The sequence below is a fragment of the Zalophus californianus genome, chromosome 10, assembly GCF_009762305.2.
Source record: "Zalophus californianus isolate mZalCal1 chromosome 10, mZalCal1.pri.v2, whole genome shotgun sequence".
Classification (NCBI taxonomy): domain Eukaryota; kingdom Metazoa; phylum Chordata; class Mammalia; order Carnivora; family Otariidae; genus Zalophus; species Zalophus californianus.
Window position 1 is genome coordinate 84,166,284 of NC_045604.1, and position 27,123 is coordinate 84,193,406.

A 27,123-nucleotide genomic window follows, 5' to 3' on the forward strand; every position below is an offset into this window, starting at 1 on the left:
GAGTGGGTGTAATTCAGCAAAAAGGAAGAAAGATCAGTTTGGGGAGTATTCCTTTTTGTCCTTCTGGGGTGAGAACGTGCAAGTAAAAAGGCTACCTACCTGCAGCCATTGGACATTAGGACAGCTACTTGGGGACCATCTCTGGTGACATTGAAAACACTCAAGCCAAACAGATGGTGGCTCTTTGGAACTAGTTATGAATTTCTACAGGATTACTTTGGTAATTTTGACTGTTGGTTTTAATATGCATGTATCTTATATCATTTACATTTGTTGGGATGTAGCTAACATAGGCAACATTCACTTACGTTGAAAGGTTTACCCTGTCACTTGTTGGCACAATAAACTTCACCTCTGTTGTTTTTTTTTTTAAGGATTTTATTTATTTGAGAGAGAGAGCACGTGCAAGCACGAGCTGGGGGTGGGGGAGGGGGAGAGGGAGAAGCTGACTCCCTGCTCAGCAGGGAGCCCGATGAAGGGGCTTGATCCCAGGACCCCAGGATCATGACCCGAGCTGAAGGCAGACACTTAACTGACTGAGCCACCCAGGTGCCCCCAAAGTTCACCTCTGTAAAAGATCAAATGTAAAAAAAAAAAAAAAAAAAAAAAAAAAAAAAAAAATCAAATGTACAGCTGAAATTAGAATTTTTGGCAGTGATGTTATGGGGTGATGTTCTGCATTTCATGCTGTTTTACAAGGCCATTGGCTTCTTTTTCCTTTTCTTTTGGGTAATAACTGTCCTCAATTAGCATAATTAACCTTGGTGTGGTTCACATCTGCATGGTCACGATTCTAGCTTGGGCCTGGGGCAGGAGACGGAAAAAGGAGATTAGAGAGAGGGGCCAGACAAAGTCAGCTATTTTCTGCTGCTCTGTGAAGATCTCAAGCATTCTTTTTGATAGCTCCATGATATTCCACTATGCAGATGTGCTGTCACTGCTTTGGCCCATCCCCTGTTCATGGTTTCTGGATTTTTTCCAGTTTTTTGTCATCACACACAAAACTTGGCCTGACAACCCTAATGCCTCCATGTCCCTATGATTTGTGAGGCCACTTTGGTGGCTGCAGAAACGAGCTTATAGGTGGCTTGCCTTGGCTTATGTTGTCTTAAGTCTGGGAAGGCTAAGAGGCAGCTAGCTGACAAACAGATGAAGTAGCCGGAATGAGACCTCATCAAGACTGTAGGTGGTAATTCGTCCCCTGAACATTCCTGGACTAGCTGAATGACAAATGCAGGATTGTTAGGATCACCCATTCAAACCAGAAGCCTTGCAAGATCAAACAGGGAGTCTACAATGAACAGATTTAGAAGGCATTATAAATGTTTGGGAATGTGATTGAAAAACCATTGAAACTGTGAAGTGCGAAATCCTAAATGGGACGTCAAGGATGAGATGGATGTCAATCTGATGTCAAAAGGAGAACTCCGAATAGATAGCTCAATAGCCCTTATCGGGAAGTTAGTAGAGCAATACAATTTGGAGGGGAAAAATATATATGTAGTATCCTCTTTGTGCTTTTCCAAGGCACAAGCGAAAGTGCTCTTTTGAAAGGGCGGACGTTTGTTTCGGTTAAGAGTTAATAGGAAACCATGAGTAGGATTCTTGGAAGATCACTCACTCCCACTACATTTGACAATCAATACAAGATTATTTCCTTGTGGTTATTTCCTCCTTCTTTTCCAGTCCTTTTCTGTGGTATTGTGTGGTTATCCGATCCCTTTGGAAACATTCTTATGATATATTCTTTTAAGAAATTCATCCTGGGAAAAAGTGTGGCCCTGTTGGAGAACTGGTATACCTCCTCTTTTTCACAAGTAGTGAGTATTAGATAGGCTTTCATGATTCCCTTTCAGTCTGGACTAATAAGCTCACAGCAAAATTTAATTCTCGGGTAGACTCACTACGTCAGTCTTGGAATTATGCAGAATTGCTCCTCCCTCTAATAAAATGTCTATTTTTTATTATTTATTTATTTTTAAAGATTTTACTTATTTATTTGTCAGAAAGAGAGAGGGAGGGAGGGAGGGAAGGAAGAGAGCCAAGCAGAGGGAGAAGCAGGCTCTCCAGTAAGCAAGGAACCCGACGCGGGACTCAATCCCAGGACCCTGGGATCATGACCCAAGCCGAAGACAGCTGCTTAACTGACTGAGCCACCCAGGCATCCCAGAAACATTGTCTATTTTTTAATTGTTTCCTGGTTGAGTGCAGGACTTTTATTATCTACCAACTTCCTTCTCTTTTGGAACTTGCCAGGGTTTATATTACACATAAATACAAATCATGGTAAATAATAGCTTCTTTTCAGTGAATGCTTCCTGCTTCCTCAGTGTCAACTGCTTTATTTGCCTTACCTCGTTCATTCTTTACAACAGCCTTATGAGATATTATTGTTAGGATTGGATGGGCCAGGAAACAGACTCAGAGAGGTTAAGAGGCTTTCCCATGTCCCCACAGGAGCAGAGGGAAACTAAATCCCATTATACCTGATGCCAAGGGCTGGGCTCCTAGCCACTTTGATTTTAAAATATTATTTATTTATTTATTTGTTTGAGAGAGAGACACAGTGAGAGAGGGAACACAAGCAGGGGGAACGGAGAAGGAGAAGCAGGCTTCCCGCTGAGCAGGGAAGAAAAAAGAAAATTGGGGAGGGGCGCCTGGGTGGCTCAGTTGGTTAAGCGACTGCCTTCGGCTCAGGTCATGATCCTGGAGTCCCAGGATCGAGTCCCAGGATCGAGTCCCAGGATCGAGTCCCAGGATCGAGTCCCGCATCGGGCTCCCTGCTCAGCAGGGAGTCTGCTTCTCCCTCTGACCCTCCCCCCTCTCATGTGCGCTCTCTCTCTCTCTCATTCTCTCTCCCAAATAAATAAATAAAATCTGTATCCCTTTACAAAAAAAAAGAAAGAAAATTGGGGATATTTGTAAGCCGGAACCCTTCTTTTTTTCTTTTTTCATAGCCCCGTGGGGAAATAGAGGGTTTTGTGTTATGGCTTCCAGTTTAGGTCTTTTTCATTTTCCTTTCCTGTCCTTTCCTTTCCTATTTATTTATTTATTTATTTATTTATTTATTTATTTATTTATTTATTTATTTTTAAAGATTTTATTTATTCATTTGACAGAGAGACAGCGAGAGGGAACACAAGCAGGGGGAGTGGGAGAGGGAGAAGCAGGCTTCCCGCCAAGCAGGGAGCCCGATGCGGGGCTCGATCTCAGGATCATGACCTGAGCCGAAGGCAGACGCTTAACGACTGAGCCACCCAGGCACCCCTCCTTTTCTTTTTAATATTAAGGACAAATATATTTACAGAGGTGTGCGTAATTCTCAAGTGTATTTGATGAATTTTCCCACAAACACACACGTACACCCCCCCCCTCATGTAACCATCACCCAGATCAAGATATGGAACATTCCAGCACCCAGAGGCCCCCTCATGTCATTTCCCATCCCCTCCCTTCCCCAAGGTAATCACTATTCTGACTTTTAGCTCCATTTACTAGTTTTTCTGTTCTTGGACTTGGTGTAAATGTTATTCAGTCTGTACACTTTTGTATCTGACTCTTAGAGTCATTGTTACATTTGTGAGCTGCCTCCATGTCCTTGCATCTAACAGATAGTCAGTCTTTGTTACTTCTGTGTAGTATTTCATTGTATGAATATGCTACAGTTTATTGACTTCTGCTGTTGAAGGACATTTTGTTGTTTCCAATTTCTGGCATGTATGGAAAAACTGCTGTGAATGCTCTTATTGCCTTTTGGTGGACATACTCATTTCTCTTAGGTTGTACTGTACCAGGTTTCACTTTCTTGAATTTAGAAGGCATCGGTTAGCTTTTTAGATGTGATAGCTGGGGTTTTGGTAGGCCATGGAAATCCTAGATCATAAATATATTAACTTGTAGTCTTAAATATAAGCAAATAATTTGCATTATCACATAGCATTTAGTCTTTGTGACACAGTTTGTGTAGATGTTTCTCTGTGTGTGTGTGTGTGTGTGTGTGTGTGTGTGTATGCACGTAGATGTTTCTGTTTGCAAAACTGGATGTATCAGTCAGAATTCTTCTCTTTCATTTGCAAATGACAGAAACCCAACTTAAACTAACTTAAGTCTAAAGGGAATGTAATGATTCAGGTGTCCAGTGGTCAGCTGTCTTCAGGCATGGCTGGATTCAGGTGCTTGAACACTGTCATCAGTATTTGATCTTTCGGTTTATCTCTTGACTCTTATCTCTTCCCTGTTGACATCACTCTCAGACAGGCCTCCTCCACTGGTGACCACTGGCAGCTTCAGTCTTATAACTTCCTAACCTCAAGTCCAGCCACGAGAGAGAGCTTCTCTCTTCCCAACATTTCTTACAAAACTTCCATAATTGAATCTCACGGGCTCTGACTGGGTTATGTACCCTGACCCAATCACTGTGGCCAGAAAGAAAAGAATTCTACTCGGGTTATATGTCCACATGTGGCCCATTTGGATTGAGAGGGGGAAGAGGTATTACTCAAGGAAAAGTATTATCATAAAAGAGAGAAATAGATGCTCAGCAGGGACAAAAGAACAAACAACCGACTTCCACTATGCTGAAGAATCTGGAATTGAGTTGGCAAATGAACATTCTAAGACTACAGTTAATTCTTCAGCTCTGATTAGTCAACAAAGAGTCTAACCCTTTTCGTTTGCATAGAGATAAACTTGTCAAGATTGGCTGAACTTTAAAAATGGTATACTTCCTGCTTTCAATTACATCAACACTTTATCTAATCACGATGGCTTGAAACTGTGGAGCTATTTTTGTCTTTTGAGTTACCTTTCACCCTTCCGATATCTGGTCAGTCCCACAAATTCTGTTGATTTTTCCTTTCTATTTTCTCCCCTACTTATTTTCTTCTCTGTTTCTATGGACACTATACCAGCAGTTCCAGGCTCATATTTCATCACCATGGCAACCTAGTGACCTAAGAGTGCGTCTTTCCCAGTTAATCTGATCCTGGAGGACCAGTATGGGTTATGTGCCCATTCCTGAGCCAAACCCTGTGGCCAGGGGCATAGTGGACGCTGATTGGTTAGGCCTGGGTCATGTGACAGTCCTTGGCGTCAGGAATGGGGAGGGGCAGATGCCTAGATGAAAATCAGGGCATTGGTGCCAAAAGAGGGGGAAATGAATAATAGGCTAGTAAAAGCAACAGATATCCAGCACACTTAGAAATTAAAATCCCATTTTTTCTGATTTGGAAAGTATACCATGTCTATAGATTAGAGCTCAGAGAACTCACAAAATCATATTTTCAAACTGGAAAGAGTGGTAGCATTTGTCTTCTTACTCAATTCCTCTAGTTACCATCAACTGTTCTTCCTTTGCACACTCATACTAATTTATGCTTTGATCAATCCTGCAACCACAAGTGCATTCAAAGTGCTCAAAGAGTCCTTGTTTCTTCCAGTCTTTCCGCTTTTTGTTCTGCTTCTCCCACAACCAAAGGAATGTAGTGGTTAGGATCTAAGTTTGGCCACATGTATCAGAGACTCCCCTCACAACAGTGGCTTACGCAAGATAAAGTTTTATTTTATTTTTTTTACATAAAAGCCCAAGCTGATATGTTGGCACTGATCTGTGATGTCATCAGCAACCCAGGCTTCTTCCATCTGTTGTGCTATGATCTCTAGGGTGGGTGCCACCTTTGTGTCCATGGCCCAAGAGGGCACACCATCATTTCCACATCCCAGTCCACAGGAGGTAGGTAAGAAGACCAAGAAGGGGAGAAATTCCCCTTGCCTTAAACAGCACAAACCTGGGAGTTTTATTTATTGCTTCTGCTCACATCCCATTGTCCAGTCTCCTGGTCACATCTTGGTGCACAGGAGACTGGGAAGTATACTGATTCTGGGCAGCTGTGCACCCAGCTGTGAAAGAAAGGAGAACAGATAGTGGAAGATAACCAGCAGTCTCGGCAGGGAAGAAAAAGATCTGAATGTTTCCTTCTTTTTGTTTTTCAGATTAAAAAAGATCCCTAAGTAACTCAAATGCAGGAACGTTTTAACACTCCAGGGTGAAGAATCTGTGCCAGCATGTCTGCCTACTACAGGAATAATGGGTATGAGGAAGAATCAGATTACCCTGACTTTTCAGGATCTCGGAACCGTACATGGGGGCATTTGAAAACTCAGGATTATCCAGATTCTTCAGATGCTCTGAACAACTCAGGCTACCCTAGCACCAGGAGCAACCCATACTCTGCTGACTACAGAACAGGTCCAGACTATCCTGGGTCTCTAGCAGAACCAGATTACCCTGGATCTCAGAGTAATCCATACCAGTCTGGCACCAGAAGCAACTCATTCTCTGCTGGCTCCAAAAGAAGTTCAGATTATCCCATATCTTTGGCAGAGCCCGATTATATTGGATCTTGGAGCAAACCGTACCATCCATGGTCATCCAGAGAGCCAGACTACTCTGAATCCCAATGGAATTCTGACTTTGCAGATTCCAGAAGCAGTGGAAACTATGCAGGCTCCAGAACAAATCCTGATTATCTCGACTCTTTGGGAGAACCAGACTACCCTGGAGCTCAGAGAAACTCTAACCATCCTGGCTCCAGGGCAAATTCCAACCATCTGGGTACCAGAAGGATTCCAGAATATGCTGGTTCCAGAATCAATCCATACATGGACACTCTGGGAGAGCCTGATTATCCAGGAGCTGAGAATCAACCTAGCTCTCCAAACTTTTTTGGGGAACCAGACTATCCCAATGCTGAGGACTATCAGAACTCTCCAAACTTTTGGGGGAAGCCTGATTACCCAGTTGCTGAGAATGGTCATGATTATGGCTCTTCTGAGACTTCAGAAATGACCAGACAGTAAGTGCAAGCATCTCCGTCCATTTGGAGGGGCGTGCTGAATGATAGTTCATCAAGCCAATGGAACCTGGTTGGTGTTGTTTGGGTGGGGGACACGTAAGATGGTTTCTGTGACCTGAAGTTGTAGGAAACTTTCATACCTACCGTAGACCTCACCTGGGCCATGGACTTTCAGTCTGAGCTTTCAAGCCCTTACCTGAACATAATCTTTCATCACCTCTTGCTTGGATAGCACCTCTGCACCCTCCCCAGTCTCCTACCTCTTCCTATAATCCCTACAAGACATTTAGATTCCCATTGTTTTGACCCTGCTACTTTGCCAATAAAGTTAGGGTTAAGACTTGATAGTTATGAACCCAAACATTTTAACCAGAATTATATCCACAGGAATGCATTTTTAACCAAGAAAATCTTTTGAAGATCTAACTCCATGAACTCAACTTAATTCCTCATTTTTTTTTTAACTCAAGGTGGTTGAACCACTCCTGATTTCTTTCCACTTTCATTTTTATTTTATTATAATTATTGTCATCTGAATTGATCACTTTTCATGTTTATGGCAGATTTAGCTTATTGATCTTCTACATTGTTGTTGTAGTCATCAGATTTTATCAATCATAATTTCCCCCATTGTTGGTATTCCTTTAAGTTCGTTCTAAAAAACTAAGTCCAGTTTTTCCTAGTTCAGATTTTGTAGATCTAAATTTTGTCCAAAATCTTTTTAATTTCCCAGCAATTTTTGGTCATTGACAAATTTTACTAAGTACAATACTGGACATTGACAGTGTTAGTTTGGATGACTTAGTTCTACCAAATCTGATTTTTTTCTGGGGTAAGTTTTCGATGTTCCTGTTGTCAACGAGATGTGATTCTTTAGTCAGGTTATTTTTAATCTATAAAAATTTTACCCTGTGAAAATTTAAGCAATATGTGTCTCATTTGGCATGTACTAGTTCTACTAGTAATATGTATAAATTCAACAAAAGCTAATGGCTTGTATTTATCTTGAGGAATAAGGATATAAGATTTGGGTGTGCAGTAGGGTCAAATGTCTTCAGAACCCAAATAGGAGGATTAACAGAACCAGATCAAAATGGCCTCCTTGGCCTTACCCCTCTGCCTGATTCATCATTTCAAAATATACCTTTGATTCTCTCACTCCTTTTTTTTTTTTTTTATTTGATTTATTTTTTGACAGAGAGAGACACAGCGAGAGAGGGAACACAAGCAGGGGGAGTGGGAGAGGGAGAAGCAGGCTTCTTGCGGAGCAGGGAGCCCAGTATGGGGCTCGATCCCAGGACCCTGGCCAGGATCATGACCTGAGCCGAAAGCAGATGCTCAAATGACTGAGCCACCCAGGCGCCCCTCACTCCTTGGTTTTTGATCTTCCATGGTTTTCCATAACCTTTGGAAGAAAGGCCACACTGCTTTGCTTATGATAACATTTAAGAAGTAGGATGCACTGGTCTAATGTAAAGTGCTTCCGAAGACCCGCCTAACTGACCTCCTCCCATTTCCCCACCTTCCCTATCCCCTCCCTTCCTCTAGTACAGTGGTTCTTGACCTGGACTGAACCTTAGAATCACCTGATTACCTGGAGAACTTTAAAAATAATACAAATGCCTGGACCCAACTTCCCGAGCTTCTGAGGTCATTGTCTGGGGCAGGGACTGGAAATTGGCAGTTACCTAAAATTGAGACCATTGCTCCAGGTTAATTCATTTTTATAGTATTCCCTTTATATATTCAGCACTTCTGTTTATGGTCTTACACCTTTATTTTTGCTGTTCTTCATCCTTGGAATGCTCTCCTCCTAACTTTATGTATGATTTTTTTTAAAAAAGATTTTATTTATTTATTTGACAAAGAGGACACAGTGAGAGAGGGAACATAAGCAGGGGGAGTGGGAGAGGGAGAAGCAGGCTTCCTGCTGAGCAGGGAGCCCGGTGCGGGGCTCAATCCCAGGACCCTGGGATTGTGACCTGAGCCGAAGGCAGATGCTCAACGACTGAGCCACCCCGGTGCCCCTTTATTTATTAATTTATCCTTCCAATCCTACGTGCAATGTTTCTTTTCCATGTAGATTTCCCTCCAAACTGCCAGCCAGAATTCTTTTCTCTTTCCTCTGAACTCCTTGGGCCTGTCTTCAGGTACTCACCAGTTACTACTTGTATTATAATTGCTTAACTGTGTCTGAGAAGCTCTACCAGATTGGATTGAGAGTTCCTTGAGGGTAGACACCTCGTGTTTTTAATCTTTGTGTTCTCACCCCCTAGACCTTGCCTAACATATGGCTGGCATTCGGTCAGCATTTGTGGAATGAATGAATGGATGCATGGATGGTTGGATGATGAATGGATGACTGTCCTTACTATGCTCCTGGGTGAATCTTGATCCATCATTTTGGGATTTCAGGGTGCTCAGCAGAACATCTTCAAACCGGCCCTCATTTCGTCATACTAGTGAGGGCCCCTTGGGCGTCCTTGAGAGAGAGAATGAAGATGACCCTGAAAGCATTGCAATGAAATCCATGGGGATGGCAAATCCATATGACGATTCTGTGCCCGGGGCTCCTGGCAATGGCTATGGTAAGCATTTGTTAAGATAAGATCACATCCTGGGAAGAAAGTAAAATCGGTAGACTTAGGGGAGCAGTTATTTAACAGTTCCAGGAAGAGAAGAATTGGTTTATCCCTCCCCTTTCAAACACCCACCTTACAAAGGCTGAACATTGAGGGTCTAGAAAAGACAAGCAGTATCATCACTTGTCAAAGCAGCCTGCTTAGGGATTATGAAAAATGAGAGTGTGCACACCCTGTGCCTACGTGAGGTGACTGATGTTCATATTTGGCCCATTGGGGTTATGGGGAAATGTGGGCTCAGTATGACCAAATCCTCAGATTTTTTTAAAGAAGGAAGAAATCTGGGTTTTTATGTGAAACCTCCTGATTTTTAAATGCTCCAAAATAAAGAAAAAAAAAAATCAAACATTGCACTGGGCAAACAAAATCACTTGTGGGCTAGATTTAGTCTGTACTGTTCAGACAGGCAGCAAGTGGGTATTCAGAACCTACTGGGTGGACAAGGGTAGTAAGAGTCAGCTCTATCCTCAAGTTACTTAAAACATAAGGAGGGGTGACACCAGCATGTCAAGACTGAGAAAAAAATTAGCAAGCAGACTATTCATATATGAACAATCATGTCATCCTCAGAATCTACTGTGTGCAAAGGTTTAGCTCTGGGAGGCAAAGGAAATTCTAAAGTTCTTATCCTCCAGGAGGGAATAGGGACTTGCTGTCTAGTAAAGGGAGCCAGTTCATTACACGAGAGCCGCACACACCCCACCCCCCCCGTGGGATCCAGAAAAGAGAAGGTGTGTTCAGCCAAGAACAGAATGAGGGACCCGAGTGCTGGTTGGTGCTGATGGAGGATTCCTTATGCCTGAGAGGGTGGATGGGGAGGAGTTTGAAGCAGACTGAGAAGAAAGGATGGGATGCCTTGTCGTGCACTAATGAAAAACACTGACTAATACACATTTGCATAGAAATACATTCATTTGGTCTATTCCAAACCTTTATGTCATGCATTCTCAATTCCGGCGGGGTCGGGGGGGTGGTGGGCAGCAATATAAATCCCAAGGGGGTAAAATTTATTCTTTTTTTAAAGATTTATTTATTTATTTTAGAGAGAGAGAGTGCCTGTGCGTGCATGAGTGGGGGGAGAGTTAGGGGAGGGGGAGAGAGAGAATCTCAAGTAGACTCTCTCCTGAGCACGGAGCCTGACACAAGGCTTGATTCCAGGACCCTGAGATCATGACTTGAGCTGAAACCAAGAGTTGGATGCTTAACCGACTGAGCCACCTGGTGCCCCAGTAAAATTTATTCTTGAAAGGCCAGAAAAGTCTTCCTCTTTTTATATATAAACTACTGATACACATACATAAGCAGATATACAGTATAGCTGTAGTATTAAAATTTCATGGGGGGAGGATAACTGCTCCTTAGGGGGCAAATAATGAAATAATGAATAAATGAAATAATGAAAAAAAGATTGATAAACACAGCCCTACCCCAATGCAGGTGGAGCTAATAATGCCGAGCAGATTTTGAGTGTTTCCCATGCCCTGGAGACCTCTGCCAAGCACTTTACTTTTATTGTCTTGTTTAAATCTGAACAACCACCTTTCATACAGCCACTACTGGTCTCCCTATTTATAGATGGGAAAACTGAGGCTCAGAGGCACAGTGCCCAAGATCACCTCACTGTTATATTGAAAGAACCAGTCTCTCTGACCCAAAGCCTGACTCTTACTTATCCTGTATTATTGCTGGGTAGGATCAGGGCAAATGCAAAAAGATTCCTGACCACTTATGTTTTATTTATTTATTTTTAAAAAGATTGTTTATTTATTTGAGAGAGAGAGAGAGAGCAGACTGTGTAAGAGAGAACATGAGTCGGGGGGGCGGGGCCGAGGGAGAGGGAGAAGCGAACTCCCACTGAGCCGGGAGCCTGACATGGGGCTCGATCCCAGGACCCTGAGATCATGACCTGAGCTGAAGGCAGATGCTTAACCAACTGAGCCACCTAGGTGCCCCTGACTACTTATGCTTAAAAAAAAAAAAAAAGTAGTTGAGTATGACTTCTTTTTCTGGACTCCTTTGTAGGACCAGGGTTGTAGCCCTTGGCAATCACTTGTCCATACTATGCCATCGTTATAGATGATGCCTCATTAAGAACCCATCTTCATCCATGTATTCTTTAAAGCTCTAGGTGATTTTCCTAGTGTCACAGTGCCTGGCCACAGTAGGTGCTAAAGCAGTGCTAATGAATTAATAGCAACAATATTGGTAAGGATGTATCAGTTAGCTATTGCCACAGTAATGCTGCATAACAAACAGATGCAAAAATCCAGTGTTGTACAATAAAGAAGCATTTATTTCTCACTCACACATGTTCAGGTTTGCTTGGAGTTTGATTGAACTAGGCTGGGTGTGGCTGTGCTTGACTCCAGGTCATGGGTTCTGTGTCTAGAGCCTAGTGTCCTTCTTCTTGAAACAGGGAGCCACTTGGGGGCATTGTTGTTCCATGACATAAGCTGGAAGTGCTCGAAGTGACAAGCAAAAACATACAATGTATCTAAGGTTTTGACATGGACCTGGCATACGGTCACTTCTGCCATGTTCCATTGATCAAAGTCACATGACCAAGCCCAACTTCAGGGGAGGTGTCCAGGGAATGGTGGTGTGATATATGCTGAATAACAATGGATCTACCACAATAATTAATATATAGCAATAGTTTACTATGTTCCAGGATTATGTTAAGAACTTTGCATGTGTTAACTGATGTGGTTCCCTCAACAATGCCATGTGAAGCTCCCATCATTATTCCTGTTTTACAGACTACGATATTGTAGCTCAGAGAGGTTAGGTAACATGCTGGAGGGCATCAGCCAGTAACAAAGCTGGGAACTGATACCCAGCAAGAAGTTCAGAATTTCCTGTGATGTAATTTTGTGCATTGTTCACATCAAACTGTGTTCCATTTTCTCTGTCATGGAGTTTAGCTTTTTTTTTTTTAAAGATTTTATTTATTTATTTATTTATTTGACAGAGAGAGAGAAAGAATAGGCAGAGAGGCAGGCAGAAGGAGAGGGAGAAGCAGACTCCCCTCTGAGCAGGGAGCCCGATGTGGGACTCGATCCCAGGACCCTGGGATCATGACCTGAGCCGAAGGCAGCCGCTTAACCGACTGAGCCACCCAGGCGCCCCGTGGAGTTTAGCTTTTAATGTTTACTGTGGGCTGAATAAAAATATACTGAAATATGACACTGTTGTGTAGATGCTGAGAGTAGACTCTGTCCCTAAGGAAATCATGCCGTCTTTCAAATTTATTCATGCATTATCATAACATGTTAGAAATAGAAGGAACTTCTATAATCATCTAGACAAGTTTCTGTCTTTTTTTTTTTTTTGTCTTAAATTTTTTTTGAGAACAGTGTTAGGTTCACAGTAAAATTGAGAGAAGGGAAGGTACGGAGATTTTCCACAGAACTCCTTTCCCCACATGGCAAAGACTCTCCCATTATCAACATCTGGCTGCAGAATGATACATGTCTTATGATTGATGCATCTACATCGACGCATCATTATCATCTCTAGTCCATAGTTAACATCAGGGTTCACTCTTGGTGCTATAAATTCTATGAGTTTGAACAAATGTGTAATAACATATAACACTCTTATGGTATCATATAGAATAGTTTCAGTGCCCTAAACATCCTCTGCTCTATTTATCTCAACCTCCTAGACAAGTATTTTTTAAACTCGAGTTGTAGCCCATTAACAAGTTGTGAAATTAATTCTGAAAAATGAGATAGAAAAGAATGGAATAGGGGGCACCTGGGTGGCTCAGGTTAAGCATCTGACTCTTGATTTCAGCTCAGGTCTTGATCTCAGGGTCATGAGTTCAAGTCCTGCACTGAGCTGCTGGGCGTGGAGCATACCTAAAAAAAAAAAAAAGGAATGGAATAGAATAAGAATATATTGGAGTGCCTTTTATGTAGTCAAACAGAGTATTGTTTAGTGAAACTTGTTTTTCAGTTACATATGTGTAGGTATGTCCTGGATCTTAATGTAATAATTTTTAAAATTTTATCAAGTTTTAAATTTTAATTCCAGTATAGTTAACATACAGTGTTATATTAGTTTCAGGTGTATAATATAGTGATTCAGCAATTCCATACATTACCCAGTGCTCATTGTGATAAATGTACTCTTAATTCCCATCACCTATTTCAACCACTCCCCTACCCCACCTCCCCTCTGGTAACCATCAGTGTGTTCTCTATAGTTAAGAGTCTGTTTCTTAGTTTGTCTCTTTCTCTAATTTCCCTTTGCTTGTTTGTTTCTTAAATTCCACATATGAGTGAGATCATACGGTATTTATCTTTCTCTGACTGATTTATTTCGCTTAGCATTATATCCTCTAGCTCCATCCATGTCGTTGCAAATGGCAAGGTTTCATTCTTTTTATGGCTGAGTAATATTCCCTTGTAACAATTATTTTTAACCATGGCTTATACTTAAATGAAAACCATTGATTGAAGCTGTTTGTGCTTAATAACATTCTTTCCATATTTATGACCTATTTTCCACCCAAGCACTCAATCATTAGTCTGTTAGGACCTCAAGGTCAAGGCTGGGGTCTTACTGACCATTATGTGCTTAGTAGTATCTAGTATGGTGGGATTAATTGGTGATGTGTCCTAACTCTTCATTCCAGTGAACCCTGCTTATGTGGGTGAAAGTAGCCCCTGCCCGGCGTATGGAAACCCACCATTGTCTGGATGCGACTGGCACAAGTCACCTCAAGGTAAGGCTTAAATTGGTGGTCTCCAAAAAAAGTCAACCCTAGAGAGAAATGTGTTCAAGGCAATGCAAACATCACTATTTCCTTTAGGCTTCTGGTGTGGTAACTGATGCAGTACTTGCTTAATTTACCATAATGGGGGTTTTCTTGTAGATATGCAGAGTTTTTTTCTTTCCTGGACATCAAGTTGCCTTCATCAGGGCTCTTCTGGTCTCATGTGAAGAAACCCAACTCATGTGGGCCCAAGGTGAATGTACTGGCTCATGTGGCGGGAAGGACAGGGGGAAGCTAATTGAAGGTAGAATTACCTTGCAGGACCTAGTACAGAGCTTGACACATAGTAGATGCTCAGAGATATTTGTTGAATTAATTTGTGAATGAGTTATAGGAAAAAGGGCCTCTGAGTCTGCATTGATCAACATTTTTCTGAATAACCGTAGAATTATTATGATGCTGGAGTTTAGGAGAAGTTGGACCAGAGAAAGACAGAATGCTGTGAAATCAGTTAGGAAGCCCTGTAAGGATCACTGTGTGTGGTCATGAAGGTCTGATCAGAGGCAGAGACTGAGAGATAAAAAGGAAGCAAAAGAGGAGAGAGGCCAGGGAATGCTGAAACTTGGAGGCAAATCTATGAACAACAAGGAGTAAACCAACTGATGGGATCCTCTATACAATAATGCAAATTGAAGGGCCTCATGACCTAAAACCATGTCTCACCTTCTGGCACTCTAGCCGATATGACAGCCTTTAGCCTCATTTTTTTTTTTTAAGTTTTTTTTTATTTATTTGAGAGAGAGAGCAGGAGGAGGGGCAGGAGGAGAGAGAGAAGCTCAAGCAAACTCTACACTGAGCACAGAGCCCGACATGGGCCTTGATCCCATGACCCTGAGATCATGACCTGAGCTGAAATCAAGAGTCGAAGGCTTAACTGACTGAGTCACTCAGGCTCCCCTAGCCTCATTCTTTAAGAGCCTTCTTAAGGAGAGGTATAACTTCAGGGTACCTGGGTGGCTCAGTTGTTCATCGTCTGCCTTCGGCTCAGGTCATGATCCCGGGGTCCTGGGATCGAGCCCCGCATCGGGCTCCCTGCTCAGTGGGGAGTCTGTTCCTCCCTCTGCCCCTCCCCCTGCTTGTGTTCCCTCTCTCGCTGTGTCTCTCTCTGTCAGATAAATAAATAAAATCTTAAAAAAAAAAAAGAGGTATAACTTCTACAAGGGTTGGTTATTGCTACTTGGGAGGGAAAACCATGGAGGTATAAATGATCACACTCTCCATTTGGTTCCCACTAGAGCAGAAAGTGACTTTAACTATTGAGGAAAGAAAATGGCTTTTAACTTCATTGGACTGCTTTATCTAGCCAGCCTGAGGCTGGGGCTTTGGTGAAAGGGAGTCCCAGAAGGCAGAGAGAATTAAAGAAATAGAAGACCCAGAGATGAATCTGGTTTTCTTCACCATTTTGCTTTGCATTGGTTTGGATTCTCAAACCATGTACAGTTAGATGGTGGATAGCGTCCTGATAAAACGTCACTTTGATGGATTATGCTATGCACCTATGAAGCATTTGGCATATGGTAGGTACTCATAAATATTCATTTATTTGTGAATGAGTAAATGATACATCAGTATCTCGTTAGAGGAAGGGGCCAGGGTGAAGGGATTAAGAAGCCCTGCTTTGGGTCCAGACAGACCTGGGTTTAGCTCACAGCTCTGCTACTTGCTGGTTTTGTGGCTTTAGGCAAATAACCTTTTTGGGCCTCACTTTTCTTAGCTATAAAATGGGGGTTATTGTACATAATGCATAGGGTGATAATGAAAATTAATTATATAATCTAAAGTGCTTGGCCTGTAGTAATGACAGGTATTGTTACTGTTAATTATCATTGATGGGGATAAGGAAGAGAGTCCTGGTCCAATTCTGCCATTTTATGAGAGTATGATGAGAGTAGAGGTCAGTTTATTTTTGTGCACCTCAGTTTCCCCAACTATTAAATAAATGACGTGGCTGAGGTGATTTCCAAATCAGGTCTGTTGGGTAGGAATTGTGTTCAGTGCCTGGCACTGAAGTAGGAGGGCTTCACAATAAAGGGATTTATTTTTCTCATGTAACAAGAAGTGTTGCGGGAGGGGGTTCACAGTTTGGATGGCAGCTCCGCCCAGGATGCTCTCAGGACTGAGCTCCTTCTTAGCTTCTTTCTCCACCATCCTTCACAGCTGAATGTGTATCCTCTTGTTTTCAAAATGGCAGCCTCTGGTAAGCCAGAAGGAGAAATGGTGAAGGGCAAAAAGTGGAACCGGGCAGACTGTCACCTTTTAAAAAGCATTCTTGGAAGCTCTATGTCTCATTGACCAGAATGGTGGGGTTACAAGCCCATCTTTAGCCATAAAGGAAGCTAGGAGAATTTTAGTTGAGCCCAGTGCCTACACAGGAGAGGAAGCTTCTGGGGGTACAGACAAGTGGTAGGGTTGGCTACCCAAGGCAGTCAGGAGATAATAATTGTTATTACTATAAACCCGTCTGGGTTTATCTAGGCATGTAAAATTATAAATATAAAATATAAGATTTAGGCCAGGGGCACCAAATTAAAAAGGAAAATCTTGCCCTTTGGTTATGAGTCATTTAGAAGAATCTCTGCCTTCTGTTTCTAGAACCCTATTGTCTTTAATGAAGGATTCTGTTTCCAGTTTCTTACCTAGCTACCAAGACAGAGGTGTCTGCAGGAAAACACATCTCTTCATGAAGAGACCCCTCTGGTGTAGATGTGGGGAGTTATGTTGTGATTTGTGTAGGGCTGGCTTTGGCAATCTCATCCTGGTCTTTAAAAAAGTGTGAATGGGGCATCCCTCTGTGATTGTCATCACTTTTCCTGGCGGCTCCCAACAATGTCAGTGTGACTGCTCTGGAAGGCCGCTCCGGTGGAGAACAAAGCTGGGAGGAGGCAAGAGATGCTGTCTGATGACCAAGTGAATGAAATCATCGTTGAGGTTGAGAATGTTCCATCTGGGGTTGTTCCAGAAAAGACGCTGGTGAACTCAAGCTTTCGCATGGTCTCATCCGCTTCTGACATCCATGTGACAGACTCTCAGAGTTTCAGCAACCCGAATGACAAAAAGAGCAAGCAGTTGTTGTGGTTTTCAACATCTTTGAATGAATCATTTTCTCAGACCCTTCATAGCCCAGGAAGTGTGGGCATAGACACTCCTTGTACTTCACATGAAAACATCCAAGGTAGTGAGACCCTGGGAGAAAGGAGTTAGGAAGGGAGCAAGAAAGGCTTCCAAGTTGTCTACAGGATTATTTAGTTTTAAGACATCAAGTAGGTTGAAGTTTAATAGATCATCTGAGGATGTGACAGACCCAGGAAGGGGTCACTTTGGGAGCGTCTAACACCTAGAAAGGAGTTCACCTTGATCAAGCTCACTTTCTGTGCCCAGCACTCTGCCAAACACTTCCTTTTTGTTATCCATTGAGTTTAGTTTGACTTTATTCCCCACACTTTGAGGTGGGCACATTTGTCACTTCCATTTGCTTGGTGAGTAAATTAAATTAAATTAAATCACTTCCATTTGCTTGGTGAGCCTTGGCAGAACCAGGGCTCAAACGCAGGTCTGCCTGATTTCCAAGCCCGATGCTTTAACCGCTGTCTTGCTTTGGTCCAGTTCCTTCCCCACCCTGGATTCGGCAACATAGGATGGCCTTAATTGCCAAGTCCGCCATGAGACCAGGTCTTGAGCTGACGCTGCCTCCCTGCCTTTCTGTTCCTGAGGCCAAACCCTGGGTTCTTGACTGCTGTTTCTATGTCATCCCATCATACTGCAGACATCAAGTCCAGCCTCAATGATGTCTAGGAGGGAAAAAAATCCATTCACACTAAAGCATTCTGTGGGTTGAACCCCTTTATTAAAGATTGGGGTGTCTCCTCTCATGCTGCTGTCTCCCCACATCTCTGTGTTCTTTCCTCCTCCTCTTTGTCCTTCCTTCTCTGTTGAGCCACCCTTCCCTCTCAGGACAGACACAAATTTCTCGTCTTCAGCAGAGTGAGTTTGGTGACCTTCTTTTGGGGATTTCCTTTTCACCTCAACTAGGTCAAGTGAAGAGTTCAGCTCAATAACTCAACCAGGGAGCCAGCCCACTGCCTCTCTTGTTGCCCTGGTCAGCCCCCCAGTTGGCTTCCTCATCGTTACAAGATGGTGATCGCAGTTCCAGGCTTCACATGTGGCCACAACAACATCCAGAGGGAGGTGGATCTTTGTCTTGGAGTTTTTGTGGGGGTTTTTTAGTTTTTCTTTTTTGAGAAGGAAGAAACCTTTTCCAAGAAACTCCTCAGCAGATCACCCATCACAGAACATTGGCCAACATCTTGTCACGTGCTTATGCCCAAATCAGTCACCTGCAAGGATCAGCTTGGACTCATGGGGCTCACCCCCTGTGCCTGAAGATGGGTCCCACCCTGCAGAAGCTCAGGGCCTTGGGAAAGAGGGGATAGATTCCTAAACAAAATCAGGATTCTATTAAGAAGAAGAAATGACTGGGGTAGGTGACCCACGATATCTGCCATGCTGAGTGAGGATGTGAATATGAGTTATCGGGAGAAGATGGGGGAGTCATTCCAGGGGCCGGAAGAGCATACGACATTAGTCAAGAAATGTAAAGAAGGTGCCTGGGCCTGGAGTGCGGGGGTCAAGTGAAAGTGATTCGGACATTCAAGTAGGGGAGGAGGGTGAGCCTGACCAGACGTGCAGGGGCTTGTGGCTTCACTGAATGCTTCTTGTCACAGAAAAAAGAAAAATATCAAATTGGAATTGCATGCAACATTATCATTTGCTTTAGCTTTGAGGTTAAAAAAAAAAATACACCATGTTGGGGCGCCTGAGTGGCTCAGTTCAGTGTCCAACTCTTGATCTCAGCTCAGGTCTTGAGGTTGTGAGTTCCAGCCCTGCACTGGACCCCATGCTGGGCATGGAGCCTACTTAAAAAAAACAACAAACCACGTTGTCTTGTTTTCATTTGTGGCTTGGGGATCACTGAATCCATATATTTATTCTTCTTTCCTTGTGCTCTTATAAAAACACGCTCGGGGGCACCTGGGTGGCTCAGTCTGTTACGTGTCTGCCTTCAGCTCAGGTCATGACCCCAGAGTACCAGGATCGAGCCCCACATCCTGTTTCGGGCTCAGTGGGGAGTCTGCATCTCCCTCTGCCCCTTCTCCAACTCTTGCGCTTGCACGCTCGCTTGCTCTCTTTCAAATAAATAAATAAAATTTATAAAAAATAAACATGCTTGAAGTTCAGTGCCATACTTTAAAATGCTGATATTCTGTGAAAGGAAACAAAATTAAACTCCATATATTTTCCTCTACAGGACAAAAGTTAATCGCATCTCTGATACCAATGACATCTAGAGACAGAATTAAAGCCATCAGGAATCAGCCGAGAACCATGGAAGAGAAAAGGAACCTTAAGTATGGACCCAAAGCTTTTCTTCTTTCTCAGATTTCAAATGAATTTCAGTCTTCTACTTTGTCCCATCTCAGAAAGATAAAAAACAGGGGTGCCTGGGTGGTGCAGTCAGTTGGGTGTCCAACTCCTGGTTTTGGCTCAGGCTGTGATCTCAGTATTGTGAGATTGAGCCCCACGTGAGGCTCTGCGCTCAGTGTGGAGTCTGCTCGAGATTCTCTCCGTCTCCCTCTGCTCCTCCCACTCGGACTCTCTTTCTCTCTCTCTTTTGAATAAATAAATAAATCTTAAAGAAAAATAAATATATAAATGCAAAAGAAGGGACAATCTTCCTACAGAAGAATTCCAAATAATCTATATAGATGTTCCTCTCTCTTCTCACCTGGAGTGTGGGCTGTGCTTAGTGATGTGCTTTCAAAGGGTGGAGCATGGGAACTGAGGGAGAGTGACTTTCCAGTGATGTGGTCTAGCCAACACTCCTTTGGCTAGGTGATCAAGGTTAGCATCCCCAGAGATATGTGGTTAGAAGAGCACATCCCCTCTGTTGTACTCTCCCCTAAAGACCATAACCCCAGTATTCCCAGAGAGAAAAATCAGGCAAACCCCAGTGGAGGGACATTCTACAAAATACCTGACCAGTACTCCTCAAAATTGTCAAGGTCATCAAAAATAAAGGAAGTCAGAAAAATTGTCACAGACTAGAGGATTCGAAAGAGACATAAAAACTAAGTAGAATGTGGGATGGGGTCCTGGAATAGAACATGGCTTTGGTGGCAGAACGAGTGAAATCAGAATAGTGTGGAGTTTAGGTACTTGTGTATGTGCTAATGTTGATTTTTTAGTTTTGACAGCTACCATGGAAATGTCAGATGTTGGGGTGCTTGGGTGGCTCAGTAGCCTGGGTGTCCAACTCTTGATTTCAGCTTAGGCTGTGGTCTCAGGGTCGTGAGATTGAGCCTCAAGTTGGGCTCCGCACTGAGCATGGAACCTGCTTAAGGTTCTCTCTCTCCCTCTCCCTCTGCTACTCCCCCATCCCTCTCTAAAATAAATAAATAAATAAATAAATAAATAAATAAATAAATAAATAAATGTAAGACGTTAATAGGAAAAAATATTGATGAGTAGTGTATAGGAATTTTCTGTACTGTTTTTGCAACTTCTTTGTAAATCTCAAATTACTCTAAAATTCAAAGTTTACTGGAAAGAAAAAAAGAAAGAAGAAGTCCTCAGAAGCTTTCTAAGGGCAGGAACTAAAAAAAAAAAAAAAAAAGAGTGAAAGAATGAGGGCTGTTTTAGCCATCAGACTTCACATGTACTGTTCCTCATCCTTTTTCTTTTGCAATTTGTACCCTTGGAAACTAGTGGAGTGGATGCAACAACAGCTAATAAATAATTCAATGATGCAGTTGTTCTGGGGCTACAAAGATAACTTACAAAGTCTGACAGGGGAGATGGATTTGTCAATAAGTAACTTACACATGAGAAAAAGGAAATCAGGCCAAATCAAGGTAGAGGAGACTGCAGTGACAGGACTAGCTGGAGTGATACAGGCTGCTTGGGTGAAGCAGGAGGGCATGTGAGCCGAGCCTTGGAAGACCGCGATGTGGGGGTGGGTGTTTGGATGGACAAAGAAAACCAGAAAAGAACCAGAGCAAGGTAGATGCAATGAATTCATGGAAAGGCAAAGAAGCCAATTGTGGCTGGATCTTTCTGAAAACACTCTTCCATTTCAAACTCTGCGTGGCTGCCTCTGTCACAGGGTAAGGGCCTTATAAGGGCCCCAAAGACTTTACAGCAGGATTTTTCACCCCCAGTATGCCTGATATTTGGGGCTGGATCATTCTCTGTTGTGGGGTCCTGTCCAGTTCATTGTAGGGGGTTTAGCGCATCCCTGCCTTCTACCCACTAGGTGTTAGTAGCAAGCCTTTCTCCCTCAGAGTTTGACAATCAGAAACGTCTCCAGACATTGCCAAATGTCCCTTGGGGAGCAAAATCTCCCCAGGTTGAGGACCACTGACTTATAGGACCCTTTCCCTATCTCCCTGTAATCATTATCACTCAAACCCTCCTCCCTCTCCCCTGCTCATTCCATTCTAGCCATCCCAGCCTCCCTGGGGTCCCAGGTTGGCTGTTCCCTATGGACACAACAATCCCTTATCCATACAACTAACCCCTCCCTTCCTAGAGGAGTTTGCTTGAATATTGTGCTATTTCAAACTATAGCGCAGTCCCCATTCCAGCATTTCCCATTTCCTTACCCTGCTCTATTTTCCTTTTTCTTTTCCATAGTGCACCTTTTATTTATTGTTTATTGTCTTTCTCTCCCAACTAGTAAAAATGTCTGCTCCATGAGCCGGGGAAATCATTCTCTTTCGTCTCGCTACCTGGGTTGTGCCTAGCACATCATAGTCACTCAGTAAATATTTTGGGAATGAAATCATTACAGCATGGGTGTCTCTCCCTTTCTTCTGCCATTCCCCACAGGAAAATGGTTGACAAAGAGAAAAGTAAGCAATCCCGTCGTATGCTTGAGCTCAACTGCTGTGCTCAGTGTCTAAACTCCATTTCACGGGTAAGAGGCCTCTATTGCAGTCAATAAAATGGGCATAACAGGAGAGTAAAAACAGTAAGGTGGCAGAGTGGGAATGAAAGGGACCCAAGGGGAAGAGAAAGCAAAATTCAGGGCTCTTTCATTGAAAGCTGTAGAAATTGGGTCAGTCTAGGTGCAGAGAAACCAGGTGGGGATGCAAACGTCTAAGAGGTTGCTGAGTTATTTGGACAGCTGAGCTACTGTGAGTGTCACCTTCGACAGCAAACCTGGGGAGGTAATAATAGCACTCACCTTAAAGAGTGGTCCTGCAGATTAAATGAGATAACATTTAACAAACATGCTTAGCGCATGCCTGGCATGTTATAATGCTCTAGACACAGTGGTCGTTTTTGCTCTTACGGAACCTACTCAGTAGGTGTTTGTTGAGGGAATGTTAAGCCTCATGCTTGGTGTCCCTACCCCAGGCGTACCGGAGATCTAAGAACAGCCTGTCAGAACTGCTCGATTCCGTCAGCCTATGGCAGAAGACACTCAAGGTCATCGGAGGCAAGTTCGGAACCAGCGTCCTCTCCTATTTTAACTTTCTGAGGTGGCTTTTGAAGTTCAACATTTTCTCGTTCATTGTGACCTTCAGCTTTATCATAATCCCTCAGTTTATGGTGGCTGAGAAGAACACCCTCCAGTTCACCGGACTGGAGTTTTTCACTGGGGTGGTAAGTCCTTCATTTTGCCCACCCGGAGTTCACCAGCTGGGAATCCCCTGGACATATCTTGCCGGTCACCCTTCCAGACCTCTCACTTTGCCTGGGAGTTAGTTGATAGGAGAAGTGAGGCTTTACTTATTTATTTGTTTATTTTAAAGATTTATTTATTTATTTGAGAGAGAGAAAGAATGAGAGAGAAGGGGGGGAGAAGCAGAGGGAGAGAGAGAATCTCGTGCAGACTCCATGCTGAGTGCAGAGCCTGACATGGAACTCGGTCCCAGGACCCTGAGATCATGACCTGAGCTGAAATCAAGAATCAGACACTTAACCGACTGAGCCACCCAGGTGCCCTGAAAGTGGGGCTTTAAAACCTGTTTCCTTTTCTCCCCCCAAGTGACATACACACAACACAGAGGTAGCCGTGTTAATAGTTTGTGTTGTTCACGATCTCTTTTTCTGTGCACATACGGACACACACACATGCACATACATACACATGTACATATGCATCCCTTTCTTTTGTTTTTTTTTTTAACAAAAGATGAATTATTCATATATACCGCCTACGACTTGCTTTGTTTCACCTGCTCTGTGGTGGACATCTCATATTGGTGTTCATAGAGCTACCTTTTCTTTCTTATTTTTCTTTCTACAATATACAGTGCTCCTTTTGAAAGGTTCCTATTGTAGAAGAGAGCAAACTAAGTGAAAGTCCATGTTAGCCTTTTTCCCTTGTCTAATGCCCCAGCTCAGAGCGTATCTTTGTCCACCGTTTTCTTTCTATATGGACATAGATAGATAGGTACATACAAACATATGCAGTTAGATACTTAGGTCAATACGTAGGTAGATAGGTAAACATTTAAAAAATAATAATAAAAAGATGGGGCACCTGGGTGGCTCAGTTGGTTAAGCCTCTGCCTTTGGCTCAGGTCATGATCTCAGGGTCCTGGGATCGAGTCTCGCATCGGGCTCCCTGCTCAGCAGGGAGTTTGCTTCTCCCTCTGCCCCTTCCCCCTCTTGTGCTCTCTCTCTCTCTCTCAAATAAATAAATAAAATCTTTAAAAATATAATAAAAAAAAAAAACCCAGGATGCTACAGGTCTTACTTTGCAACATTTTTTGCTTCGCTATGTATCTTGAGCATCTATATAGATCCGCAGTATCCTTTTTAACAGCAGCCATAATTTATTTACCCAGCTCCCTACTGAGAGACATATGGCCCCTGTCTTGTGAGTTTACCTTCTAGAAGACATTCCTGCCATTGGGATTCTATAGACCAGGGATTGACAAATGACAGCTGGGACCAAATGTGGCTTGTCACCTGTTTCTACATTTTTAAATGGTTGAAAAAAAATCAAAACAAGGATAACATGTTATGAAACATGAAAATTATATGTGAAATTAAAATTTGTGCCCATAAATAAAGTCCTTTTGGAACATGGCCATATCCCTTTGTTTATGTGCCTATGATGCCTTCCTGCTATGGTGGAGTGGAGTTGCTGTAGCTACCAAGCCAAAGAGATTTACTGTCTAGCTCTTTACAGAAAAAATTTGCTGACTCTTGAAGTAGAATGTTCAAAGTCAGGTTCTTCCATTTATCTTTTTAATTTCTTTTTCTGTTAAAAAATTTTCCTTGGGATAGGTGCACTGAAGTGGAATTATTGTGTAAATTTCACCTTCATTTTTCTCCTTGTTGTGTGTGTGTGTGTGTGTATGTATGTGTGTATTTTTTTTTTTTAAGTGGGCTCCATGCCTAGCATGGAACTCAAAGGGCTTGAACTCACAACCCTGAGAATCAAGACCTCTGCTGAGATCAGAGTCAGACACTTAACCAACTGAGCCACCCAGGTGCCCCTGATGTATATTTTTTATATTTGTATATATGAAACATTTTATTATGAAAAATTTCAAACATATAGGAAAGTAAAGAGTAGTAAGTAAACATTCATATAGCCACTACATAGGTTTTTAAATTATTAATATGTTGCCATATTGTTTTATCTTATTAGTTTTTGGAAGCATTTTACAGTAAATTACAGACATCAGGACATTTTATTCCCAATTTCTTCAACATGCATCTCTGAAAAATAAGGAGACTTTCTGCAGTTCTTACATCTAGCAAAATTAAAAATTAATATTATCTAAAATCCAAAGCATATTCAAATTTTCCAGTTGTCCCCAAAATGTCTTTCCTAGCTTGCTCATTCAGACCAGAATCTAGTTAAGGCCCATACTTTGCATTTGCTTGTGTTTTCTCTGAATTCTCAATTAATCTAGAATGATCTCTCCAGACACAGCCCCCTTTTTTCTTGACATTGTTGCAGAAACCAGGCCAGTTGTCATGCGGACACCAATGTCCTACCTTCTGGAATTGTCTGATTGTTTCCTTATGGTCTGTCTGATTTGTTACTCTGACCCCTTATTTCCCATAAATTGAAATTTAGACCTAATGGCTTGATTCCTTTCCTATTGAACATGTTTGACCATAATACTTCACAGATGACAGAGGCCCATAATGGCTGGCTTTCCTGGTTTTAGTCATGCTTTGATCACTGTTTCAGGTGGTGACAGCTGGGTTCCTCCATTGTAAGGAGTGTTTGAGAGTCCTTTCCAACTCGAAGAGCCTAGTGATAAAATGTCTACATTCTCAACGGCCTTGGGTGCCCTTTCTCTGCAAATAAAATGTCTCAACTGACTGATCCAAGTTTCTTGCAGATAGGAGAGTTGCACTGTGCTGACTGACCATAGTCATCGTTTTCTCGATAGATCCATCTGACCTAGGGTTTATTGTCCCTTTCAGGGTTATTTTAGAAACACAGTGATGTACTATGGCTTTTACACCAATTCTACGATTGGGCACAGGAACGGTGGGGCATCCTACAACATGCAGCTGGCCTACCTCTTCACAATCGGAGCATGTTTGGTCATCTGTTTTTTCAGTTTGCTATTCAGGTATGGAGCATCTGCATTTCTTGATTCTAAGCTCTGTTTAGATTTAGGTAAAATTCAAGAGACTCAAAAGCGACCCAGGAAACAGTTTCTCTACAATTTTGACTTCCTATTGCTGTCTGATCATTCCTGTTTTAAAACACAGACTGGGGCACCTGGGTGTCAGTTGGTTAAGCGACTACCTTTGGCTCAGGTCATGATCCTGGAGTCCCCGGATCAAGTCCCGCATCGGGCTCCCTGCTGAGCAGGGAGTCTGCTTCTCCCTCGGACCCTCCCCCCTCTCACATACTCTCTCTCTCTCATTCTCTCTCTCAAATAAATAAAATCTTTAAAAAAATTAAAAAAATATATTAAAAAAATAAATTTGGATAAGAAGAGAGGTTTTTGTGTGCTTTCAAAGAAATCGGTCAGTCTGAAAATAAGGTTATAGTGACCCAACTATTTCTTTTTTTTTTTTTAAGATTTTATTTATTCATTTGAGACACAGAGATACAGAGAGAGAGAGAGAGAGAGAGAGAGCATGAGCAGGGGGAGAGGCAGAGGGAGAAGGAGAAGCAAGCTCCCCGCTGAGTCAGGAGCCCGATGTGGAGCTCAATCCCAGGACCCTGGGATCATGACCTGAGCCGAAGACAGACGTTTAACCATCTGAGCCACCCAGGTGCCCCGACCCAACTGTTTCTATGACAAGAAGGGCATGGCTGGACAGTTGTCAAAGGGACAACTGTCCAAGAGGAGGTACAGGTGTTCAACCTTTGTCTTCCATAACCATGTACCACAGGCTGGGTGGCTTAAACACAGAAATGTGTTTTCTCAAGTTCTGGAGGCTGGAAGTCTAAGGTCAAGGTGTTGGTGTGTTGGTTTCTTCCGAGGCCTCTGTCCTTGGCATATAGACGGCTACCTTCCCACTGTGACTTTACATAGTCTTCCCACCAGTGCATGTCTGAGTCTTAATCTCCTCTTTTTTTTTTTTTTTTTAAGATTTTTATTCATTTATTTGACAGAAAGAGAGGCAGCGAGAGAGGGAACACAAGCAGGGGGAATGGGAGAGGGAGAAGCAGACTCCCCACCGAGCAGGGAGCCCAGTGCGGGGCTTGATCCCAGGACCCCAGGATCATGACCCGAGCCGAAGGCAGATGCTTAACGACTGAGCCACTCAGGCGCCCCCATCTCCTCTTCTTATAAGGACATCAGTCATATTGGATGAGGGCCCACCTTGATGACCTCATTTTAACAAAATT

General features: G+C 42.8%; 1 protein-coding gene across 9 annotated transcripts in view; it reads left to right on the top strand.

Annotated features, from left to right (window-relative positions):
• The window catches only part of TMC5 (transmembrane channel like 5), a 77,567-nt gene that overhangs the window by 25,261 nt on the left and 25,183 nt on the right, over window positions 1–27,123 (top strand). For 8 of the 9 annotated variants that reach the window (XM_027609889.2, XM_027609883.2, XM_027609888.2 and 5 more), the window contains 7 exons: window positions 5,992–6,854; window positions 9,270–9,442; window positions 14,139–14,228; window positions 19,585–19,684; window positions 22,164–22,251; window positions 22,695–22,943; window positions 25,737–25,888. In XM_027609889.2, coding sequence (XP_027465690.2) covers window positions 6,064–6,854; window positions 9,270–9,442; window positions 14,139–14,228; window positions 19,585–19,684; window positions 22,164–22,251; window positions 22,695–22,943; window positions 25,737–25,888 — 1,643 coding nt within the window. In that variant the 5' untranslated portion in view covers window positions 5,992–6,063. Of the gene's footprint in view, window positions 1–5,991; window positions 6,855–9,269; window positions 9,443–14,138; window positions 14,229–17,060; window positions 17,452–19,584; window positions 19,685–22,163; window positions 22,252–22,694; window positions 22,944–25,736; window positions 25,889–27,123 lie in introns of those variants that run through there. The other variant, XM_027609893.2, reaches the window with a different exon arrangement.